General features: G+C 46.7%; 1 protein-coding gene across 4 annotated transcripts in view; it reads right to left on the bottom strand.

Annotated features, from left to right (window-relative positions):
• Positions 1–11,314, bottom strand: part of LOC135553119 (protocadherin Fat 3-like) — a 378,888-nt gene that overhangs the window by 35,436 nt on the left and 332,138 nt on the right. For all 4 annotated transcript variants that reach the window (XM_064985238.1, XM_064985240.1, XM_064985239.1 and 1 more), the window contains 3 exons: positions 9,531–9,727; positions 2,830–2,983; positions 2,514–2,747 (listed from right to left, as the gene is read on the bottom strand). In XM_064985238.1, the coding sequence (XP_064841310.1) occupies positions 2,514–2,747; positions 2,830–2,983; positions 9,531–9,727 (585 nt within the window). The remainder of the gene's footprint in view (positions 1–2,513; positions 2,748–2,829; positions 2,984–9,530; positions 9,728–11,314) is intronic.

The raw sequence follows: 11,314 nt of genomic DNA, 5'->3' as shown, positions 1-11,314 counted from the left end.
CTCTCCTCCCATAATACCCTTCTCTCTCCCTCCCTCTCCTCTCTCTCCTCCCATAATACCCTTCTCCCTCCCTCCCTCCCTCCCTCTCCTCTCTCCTCCCATAATACCCTTGTCTCTACCTCTCTCTCCTCCCATAATACCCTTGTCGCTACCTCTCTCTCTCCATTCTCCTCCCATAATACCCTTCTCTCTCGCTCCCTCTCCTCCCATAATGCCCTTCTCCCTCCCTCCCTCTCCTCTCTCTCCTCTCATAATATCCTTGTCTCTACCTCTCTCTCCTCCCATAATACCCTTCTCTCTCCCTCCCTCTCCTCTCCCTCCTCCCATAATACCCTTCTCTCTCCCGCCCTCTCCTCTCTCTCCTCCCATAATATCCTTCTCCCTCCCTCCCTCCCTCCCTCCCTCCCTCCCTCCCTCCCTCCCTCCCTCCCCTCCCTCCCTCCCTCCCTCCCTCCCTCCCTCCCTCCCTCCCTCCCTCCCTCCCTCCCTCTCCCTCTCTCCTCCCATAATAGCCTTCACTCTCCCTCTCTCTCCTCCCCTTATACCCTTCTCTCTCCCTCTCTCTCCTCCCATAATACCCTTCTCTCTCCCGCCCTTTCCTCTCTCTCCTCCCATAATAGCCTTCACTCTCCCTCCCTCTCCTCCCCTTATACCCTTCTCTCTCCCTCCCTCTCCTCCCCTTATACCCTTCACGCTCTCCCTCCTCTCCTCCCCTTATACCCTTCTGTCTCCCTCCCTCTCTTCCCATAATACCCTTCACTCTCTCCCTCCCTCTCCTCCCCATATGCCCTTCTCTCTCCCTCCCTCTCCTCCCATGATACCCTTCACTCTCCCCCTCCCTTCCTCCCCTCCCCTTATACCCTTCACTCTCCCCTCCCTCTCCTCCCCTTCACTCTCTCTCTCTTCCATCTCCTCCCCCTATACCCTTCTCTCTCCCTCCCTCTCCTCCCCTTATACCCTTCACTCTCTCTCTCCCTCCCTCTTCCTCACTCTCTTTCCCTCTCTCTCTCCCTTTGATGCCCTTCTCTCTGTCATCCTGCCACAGCACTTCCTCTTTGAAACTTACCGCCAGTCGACACTGCATGACTTGTTGGTAAACAAGTGTGGTTGTGACTTTTCATTAGTGTGGTTGTGACTTTTCATTAGTGTGGTTGTGACTTTTCATTGGTGTGGTTGTGACTTTTCATTGGTGTGGTTGTGACTTTTCATTAGTGTGGTTGTGACTTTTCATTGGTGTGGTTGTGACTTTTCATTGGTGTGGTTGTGACTTTTCATTAGTGTGGTTGTGACTTTTCATTAGTGTGGTTGTGACTTTTCATTAGTGTGGTTGTGACTTTTCATTAGTGTGGTTGTGACTTTTCATTGGTTTGGTTGTGACTTTTCATTGGTGTGGTTGTGACTTTTCATTGGTGTGGTTGTGACTTTTCATTGGTGTGGTTGTGACTTTTCATTGGTGTGGTTGTGACTTTTCATTAGTGTGGTTGTGACTTTTCATTAGTGTGGTTGTGACTTTTCATTAGTGTGGTTGTGACTTTTCATTAGTGTGGTTGTGACTTTTCATTATTGTGGTTGTGACTTTTCATTAGTGTGGTTGTGACTTTTCATTAGTGTGGTTGTGACTTTTCATTAGTGTGGTTGTGACTTTTCATTAGTGTGGTTGTGACTTTTCATTAGTGTGGTTGTGACTTTTCATTAGTGTGGTTGTGACTTTTCATTAGTGTGGTTGTGACTTTTCATTAGTGTGGTTGTGACTTTTCATTAGTGTGGTTGTGACTTTTCATTATTGTGGTTGTGACTTTTCATTAGTGTGGTTGTGACTTTTCATTGGTGTGGTTGTGACTTTTCATTAGTGTGGTTGTGGCAGAGCTTCATTTTCTTTCCCTTCCCTCTTTGCAAGGCGAGACGGTGATAGCAGCCAAATCCAGTCAGAGACAGAATGTGAGTGTTAGCAGTTTGTGTGTGTGTGTGTGTGTGATTGCTATCAGCAAGTGCTAGTAGCTGGTCCAAATCCATGGCAAATTAAATACGATTGCTAACAGCCAACAGTGAGATAAGTGCTGAGCAGAACAGAGTAAACATTATTGTAAACTCTACCCATCTATCGGTTAATATTCAGCTGGATGGGCAACTGGATGGGCAACCCTGGAGTGCTGCATTATGTGCAGGTGACAGAGATAGAGAGAGAGAGTGAGAGAGTGTGAGAGAGAGAGAGGGAGAGAGAGAGAGGCAGAGAGAGACAGAGACAGAGAGGCATAGTGAGAGAGAGACAGAGAGTGAGAGAGAGCAAAAGAGAGACAGTGTGAGAGTGTGTGACAGAGAGAGAGAGGCATAGAGAGAGAGAGAGAGAGAGAGAGGGAGTGAGAGAGAGAGCGAAAGAGATACAGTGTGAGAGTGTGTGACAGAGAGAGAGAGGCAGAGAGAGAGAGAGAGAGACAGAGAGTGAGAGAGACAGAGCGAAAGAGAGAGAAAGAGTGTGAGAGTGTGTGACAGAGAGCAGAATACTCCATTCCTACCTTCATCAGGGTCGATGGCCTGTATGCGTGTAAGCAGGGCTTTGGTGGATGTGTCTTCATACACACTGGCAGTGTAGTGGGGAGCAGAGAACGCCGGAGGGTTGTCATTCACATCCAACAGTGTCAGGTGGACCTCTGCACGACAGAACCGACCACCTCCGTCTGTTGCCTGGGCAACCAGTCTGTACACGGGTGTCTTCTCCCGGTCCAGGGCCTGGGCTGTCTTTAGTTCACCTGAACAGAAAAAGAGGAGAGACAGGTTAAGATCACACTTCAACTTCATTGGCAAATCTAAAATAAAGGAAAGGTAGTGTACCAGTGTCTGGGTCGATGCTGTAGTCTTCAGAGCCCGGTCCATGTAGAGAGTACTGGATCCAAGCACTGACCCCTACATCAGCATCGCTGGCCCCAACCCCCACTATCACTCTGTTGACTGGGATATCCTCTGGGACCGAGGCGGTGTACAGAGCCTGCACACACAGCAAGATAGCATCAAACACCACAACACTCATAATGCATAGCATTACACACACAACAAGAACATCTAACAACAAAAAATCATCCCTCCAAACAAACAGCTCCTCAATACACAACAACAAGAAAACACTAATATTAAACATTCATCCCTCTGAACTAGCGTTGCACATTTTGGGGAATATTCAGAGGTGGAAACATTCCGTGGAATATATGGGAATTAACGGAAATATATGCAAATTAATAATAACACCATTTAAATGTAGATGTTTTTTGCATTTAATATATTTACCAAATCATATGGAGACAGAAACATAAACCTTTTACCTTATCATAATAGACATAATTGCAAATTATTAAATCCTTCCAATAGAAATAAAAAAACAATTTAGTTACAAATTGAACTTTAATTAAATGAGTTGACTCTTCAAATGGGATGATTTCACTGAACAACAAAAGAAAGATCCATCACATCTCCCAAAAATGTTTTCGACATACATCTGTAAAATGATAGTCTAGAAACTAAAGATTTGGTTGTCTTCCTCTCAGGCTTCCATGTCTTCTCCCTGGACCTCCTCACTGTGCACCTCTTGAACATCAGACTCTGAGGCCTCATCTTCTCTGTCCAACCTTGTTGAGGATGGCTCGTTTTGCCCCGATGACCACAAATTTTTCAACCCTTGTATTGGTCAGCCTGTTGCGTGCTTTGGTGTGTGTGTTCCCAAGCAAGGACCAGTTGCACTCTGAGGTGGCTGATGTTGTTGGGATTTGGAAGATGATGGAGGCAACAGGGGAAAGAGCCTCAGATCCAAAAAGTCCCTTCCACCAGGTGGCTGGTGAGATATGTTGGCACGACTGCTATATCACATTTCCATCCCAAAGCCCTTGCTTGGAAGTGTACTTCGCCAGACTGCCAAGAACCTTGCACTCATCCAGACCAAGGTGGCGAGACATGGTAGTGATGACACCAATCGCCTTGTTGATCTCTACACCAGACAGGATGCTCTTGCCAGCATACTTGGGGTCCAACATGTATGCTGCGGCGTGTATGGGCTTCAGGCAGAAGTCTTCATGCTTTTTGATGTATTTCAGAACTGCAGTTTCCTCTGCTTGGCACAACAGTGTAGTGGGCAGGGCAGTACGGATTTCTTCTCTTACATCTGCAAACAGAGTCTGAACTCATACAGGATGGCATTGTCTCCCTCAATCCGTGCAATGGCTACTGCTATAGGTTTCAGGCTGCTTACCACTCTCTCCCAAAATACATCATCCAGGAGGATCCTCTTGATGGGGCTGTCCATATCGGCAGACTGTGGTATGGCCATTTCTTGGAGAGACTCATTCCCCTCCAGGAGACTGTCAAACATGATAATAACACCACCCCAACGGGTGTTCCTGGGCAGCTTCAATGTGGTGCTCTTATTCTTCTCACTTTGCTTGGTGAGGTAGATTACTGCTATAACTTGATGACCCTTCACCATTTCCTTGGCTCTCTTGAAGTGTATCCACTGTTTTCAGTGCCATGGTGTCCTTGAGGAGCAGATTCAATGCATAAGCAGCACATAAGCAGCACAGCCAATAGGTGTGATTTGAGAGTAGGACTCCTCCACTTTAGACCAAGCAGCCTTCATGTTCACAGAATTGTCTATAACTAGTGCAAATACCTTCTGTGGTCCAAGGTCATTGATGACTGCCTTCAGCTCTTCTGCAATGTAGAGGCTGGTGTGTCTGTTGTCCCTTGTGTCTGTGCTCTAATATAATACTGGTTGAGGGGTGTAGATGATGTAGTTAATTATTCCTTGCCCACAGACAATTGACCACCCATCAGAGATGGTTGAAATACAGTCTGCTTTCTCTATGATTTGCTTGACCTTCACTTGAACTCTGTTGAACTCTGCATCCAGCAAATGAGTAGATAAATCATGTCTGGTTGGAGGGGTGTATGCTGGGCAAACAACATTCATAAATCTCTTCCAATACACATTGCCTGTGAGCATCAGAGGTGAACCAGTTGTATACACAGCTCGAGCAAGACATTCATTAGCATTTCTCTGACTACGTTCCTCCATTGTGTCAAAAAAACTTCTGATTCAGGAGGATCATGAGCTGTTACTATCGATAAGGTTTCTGATACATAATTTTCACCTCGAATACAAGTAAAGGGAGTTTTGTCAGGGGTTGCTTGTTGTGTGCGCTGAGGGAACTTTATGCACTTGGCCAGTTGATTCTTGCATTTTTCACATATGATTTGGCACAGTTTTTGAAAATGTATACAGCTTTTCCTTCTATATTAGCTGCAGTGAAATGTCTCCACACATCAGATAGTGCCCGTGGCATTTTCCTGTAAAGATTCAAAAAAAAATACAAAAATACAATTCCATGTACAGATAAATAGTTAAGTAGATTAAACAAATCCTTTGTAAGATAAATGTTTTAAAATGAAACATGTATGGAAACAGGTGAATTAACACTCCTCAGTTAGCAGGCTCAAACTAAAACCCACATGGTAGCAAAAACAAACTAGCATAAATTGTTAGAAAGTTAGAAATTATTTAAACACTTTACTCTAGGCTACTATTTACTAGTTAACAAAAAATCATGTATGTCGTATAAAATATATTCACCCCACCCAGTATTGTAATCAAAATGTACCAGAAAGCATGTAGTCCTTGGCTCAGCAGTGTAGTAGTGTGGGCTCAATAGCATCTCATTAGTGTGTAAGATCTTGAGAATCAGCTGTACATGTGATGGAAAAAATGCACTGTGCATGCAGAGGGTTGTAATTCCATTGAGTTGGGGATAGTTTAACCAAAATATGCCACAAGACCTAGAATTGCCTTGTGTATATCCCAAAAAAAGGTTCACTGTTATAAGCTAACTTTTTTGATGAATTTAAGCAAAATTCCCCAAATTCCCAGGCTTAACTTCCCACGAAAAATTTCTGGAAAAAGTCTGGAAATTTACTGGACAGTTTCCGACCCTGGACAGTTTCCGACCCTGGACAGTTTCCGACCCTGGACAGTTTCCGACCCTGGAAAGTTTCCGACCCTGGAAAGTTTCCGACCCTTTGCAACTCTACTCCGAACATAAACAACAACAGCATACTAACTACATATCAAGCAGCATCAAACACGCCACAACTCTCCTAATTGTGAACAACAGCTCTCTAGACAGAGAAAACTAACAGCAGTAACTAAAAAGCAGCAACAAACATTGTCTGTCAAACAGCATTAGAAATCAACACAGTTCCGTAACATATACAGCAAACACACTGCTCAAACAGACACACAACCACAGCTACGTATAAACGGACCTCACACAGGAACACACAGGCACACAACCACAGCTACGTATAAACAGACCTCACACAGGCACACAACCACAGCTACGTATAAACGGACCTCACACAGGAACACAACCACTGCTACGTATAAACGGACCTCACACAGGAACACACAGGCACACAACCACAGCTACGTATAAACAGACCTCACACAGGCACACAACCACAGCTACGTATAAACGGACCTCACACAGGAACACACAGGCACACAACCACTGCTACGTATAAACAGACCTCACACAGACACACAACCACTGCTACGTATAAACAGACCTCACACAGGCACACAACCACTGCTACGTATAAACGGACCTCACACAGACACACAACCACTGCTATGTATAAACAGACCTCACACAGGAACACACAGGCACACAACCACAGCTACGTATCACCAGACTTCACACAGACACAACCACAGCTACGTATCACCAGACTTCACACAGACACAACCACAGCTACGTATAACCAGACCTCACACAGACACAACCACTGCTACGTATAAACAGACCTCACACAGGAACACAACCACTGCTACGTATAAACAGACCTCACACAGACACAACCACTGCTACGTATAAACAGACCTCACACAGACACAACCACTGCTACGTATCACCAGACTTCACACAGACACAACCACAGCTACGTATCACCAGACTTCACACAGACACAACCACAGCTACGTATAAACAGACCTCACACAGACACACAACCACTGCTACGTATAAACAGACCTCACACAGGCACACAACCACAGCTACGTATAAACGGACCTCACACAGGAACACACAGGACACACAACCACTGCTACGTATAAACGGACCTCACACAGGCACACAACACACAGGCACACAACCACAGCTACGTAAACGGATCACCAGACTTCACACAGACACAACCACAGCTACGTATCACCAGACTTCACACAGACACAACCACAGCTACGTATCACCAGACTTCACACAGACACAACCACAGCTACGTATAACCAGACCTCACACAGAACACACACTGCCACAGACCTCACACAGGAACACAACCACTGCTACGTATAAACAGATCACCAGACTCACACAGACACAACCACAGCTACGTATCACCAGACTTCACACAGACACAACCACAGCTACGTATCACCAGACTTCACACAGACACAACCACAGCTACGTATAAACAGACACAGACTTACGTATAAACAGACCTCACACAGGACACAACCACAGCTACGTATCACCAGACTTCACACAGACACAACCACAGCTACGTATCACCAGAACTCACACAGACACAACCACAGCTACGTATCACCAGACTTCACACAGACACAACCACAGCTCATCACCAGACACAACCACAGCTACGTATCACCAGACTTCACACAGACACAACCACAGCTACGTATCACCAGACTTCACACAGACACAACCACAGCTACGTATCACCAGACTTCACACAGACACAACCACAGCTACGTATCACCAGACTTCACACAGACACAACCACAGCTACGTATCACCAGACTTCACACAGACACAACCACAGCTACGTATCACCAGAACTCAGACACAGACACAACCACAGCTACGTATCACCAGACTTCACACAGACACAACCACAGCTACGTATCACCAGACTTCACACAGACACAACCACAGCTACGTATCACCAGACTTCACACAGACACAACCACAGCTACGTATCACCAGACTTCACACAGACACAACCACAGCTACGTATCACCAGACTTCACACAGACACAACCACAGCTACGTATCACCAGACCTCACACAGACACAACCACAGCTACGTATCACCAGACTTCACACAGACACAACCACAGCTACGTATCACCAGACTTCACACAGACACACCACAGACGTATTCACACAGACACAACCACAGCTACGTATCACCAGACTTCACACAGACACAACCACAGCTACGTATCACCAGACTTCACACAGACACAACCACAGCTACGTATCACCAGACTTCACACAGACACAACCACAGCTACGTATCACCAGACTTCACACAGACACAACCACAGCTACGTATCACCAGACTTCACACAGACACAACCACAGCTACGTATCACCAGACCTCACACAGACACAACCACAGCTACGTATCACCATACCTCACACAGACACAACCACAGCTACGTATCACCAGACCTCACACAGACACAACCACAGCTACGTATCACCAGACTTCACACAGACACAACCACAGCTACGTATCACCAGACTTCACACAGACACAACCACAGCTACGTATCACCAGACTTCACACAGACACAACCACAGCTACGTATCACCAGACTTCACACAGACACAACCACAGAAGCGTATCACCAGACCTCACACAGACACAACCACAGCTACGTATCACCAGACCTCACACAGACACAACCACAGCTACGTATCACCAGACTTCACACAGACACAACCACAGCTACGTATCACCAGACTTCACACAGACACAACCACAGCTACGTATCACCAGACTTCACACAGACACAACCACAGCTACGTATCACCAGATCACCAGACCGTATCACACAGACACAACCACAGCTACGTATCACCAGACCTCACACAGACACAACCACAGCTACGTATCACCAGACTTCACACAGACACAACCACAGCTACGTATCACCAGACTTCACACAGACACAACCACAGCTACGTATCACCAGACTTCACACAGACACAACCACAGCTACGTATCACCAGACTTCACACAGACACAACCACAGCTACGTATCACCAGACTTCACACAGACACAACCACAGCTACGTATCACCAAACCTCACACAGGAACACATCTCAAATACACTCTAAATTATATAGTGGTTGTTTACAGTAAAGTAACAGACCGTTCAAAATCTGAAAACAGAACCAACTGCAGCCAACAAAAGGATTAAATATGAGTTATGACTGAGGCTTGAACATAAAACACAACCACATAGAAGACAAGTGGAATTCAACTTTAAAGTCACATTTCTGTGACAGTTATGGGAAAGCTTACAATAAACAATGAACACCTATGATAATCATTACCAATGTTTTACTATGTTGTAGGAAACTATGTCATTCAGAAAACATATCAGAATAATGACCAATAAACATAAACATATCAAATGCAAAAGTGTACAGAAAGAAAAGTCTGTAAATAAAATGTGACTGACCTCGTCGCAGACAGGGCTGTTGTCATTGGTGTCAGTCACAGACACCTCCACGGTTGCCCTGGTGACGAACAGGCCATCGCTAGCGGTAACGTTGAGAAGGTACAGGTCCTGTTCCTCACGGTCCAGCGGGCGCTTCACATACATCTTCCACTCGCCTTGCACCTGCCCCAGGGCAAACTCCCCTCGAGGGTTCCCACCTGAGGAGAGAGAGCAGGAGGGAGAGAGAGTTTATATACACACCCAAGGGTTCCTATCTGAGGAGGGAGGGAGGGAGTTTATATACACACCCAAGGGTTCCTACCTGAGGAGAGAGGGAGGGAGGGAGAGTTTATATAGACACCCAAGGGTTCCTACCTGAGGAGGAAGGGAGGGAGGGTGGGAGGGAGGGAGGGAGCAGGAGGGAGAGAGAGTTTATATACACACCCAAGGGTTCCTATCTGAGGAGGGAGGGAGGGAGTTTATATACACACCCAAGGGTTCCTACCTGAGGAGAGAGGGAGGGAGGGAGAGTTTATATAGACACCCAAGGGTTCCTACCTGAGGAGGAAGGGAGGGAGGGAGGGAGGGAGGGAGAGTTTATATACACACCCAAGGGACGATACCTGAGGAGAAAGGGAGGGAGAGAGAGTTTATATACACACCCAAGGGTTCCTACCTGAGGAGAAAGGAAGGGAGAGAGAGTTTATATACACACACAAGGGTTCCTACCTGAGGGAGGGAGGGAGGGAGAGTTTATATACACACCCAAGGGAAGATACCTGAGGAGAAAGGGAGGGAGAGAGAGTTTATATACACACCCAAGGGTTCCTACCTGAGGAGAAAGGAAGGGAGAGAGAGTTTATATACACACCCAAGGGTTCCTACCTGAGGAGAAAGGGAGGGAGAGAGAGTTTATATACACACACAAGGGTTTCCTACCACAAGGAGAGGGAGGGGGAGGGAGGGAGAGTTTATATACACACACAAGGGTTCCTACCTGAGGAGAAAGGGAGGGAGAGAGAGTTTATATACACACACAAGGGTTCCTACCTGAGGGAGGGAGGGAGGGAGAGTTCATATAGACACCCAAGGGTTCCTACCTGAAGAGGGAGGGAGGGAGGGAGGGGGAGGGGAGTTTATATACACACCCAAGGGTTCCTACCTGAGGAGGGAGAGTTTATATACACACCCAAGGGTTCCTACCTGAGGAGCGAGAGAGGGGGGGAGTTTATAGACACACCCGAGGGTTCCTACCTGAGGAGAGAGGGAGGGAGGGAGATTATATACACACCCAAGGGTTCCTACCTGAGGAGAGAGGGAGGGAGGGAGGGAGTTTATATTCACACCCAAGGGTTCCTACCTGAGGAGAGAGGGAGTTTATATACACACCCAAGGGTTCCTACCTGAGGAGAGAGGGAGGGAGTGAGTTTATATACACACCCAAGGGTTCCTACCTGAGGAGAGAGGGAGGGAGGGAGGAAGTGAGTTTATATACACACCCAATGGTTCCTACCTGAGGAGAGAGAGAGGGAGGGAGTTTATATACACACCTAAGGATTCCTACTTGAGGAGAGAGGGAGGGAGGGAGTTTATATACACACCCAAGGGTTCCTACCTGAGGAGAGAGGGAGGGAGGGAGGGAGTTTATATACACACCAAGGGTTCCTACTTGAGGAGAGAGGGAGGGAGGGAGTTTATATACACACCCAAGGGTTCCTACTTGAGGAGAGAGGGAGGGAGTTTATATACACACCCAAGGGTTCCTACCTGAGGAGAGAGGGAGGGAAGGAGTTTATATACACACT

The sequence above is a fragment of the Oncorhynchus masou genome, chromosome 13 (genome assembly GCF_036934945.1).
Source record: "Oncorhynchus masou masou isolate Uvic2021 chromosome 13, UVic_Omas_1.1, whole genome shotgun sequence".
Classification (NCBI taxonomy): Eukaryota; Metazoa; Chordata; class Actinopteri; order Salmoniformes; family Salmonidae; genus Oncorhynchus; species Oncorhynchus masou.
This window is presented reverse-complemented; position numbering and strand designations above follow the sequence as displayed.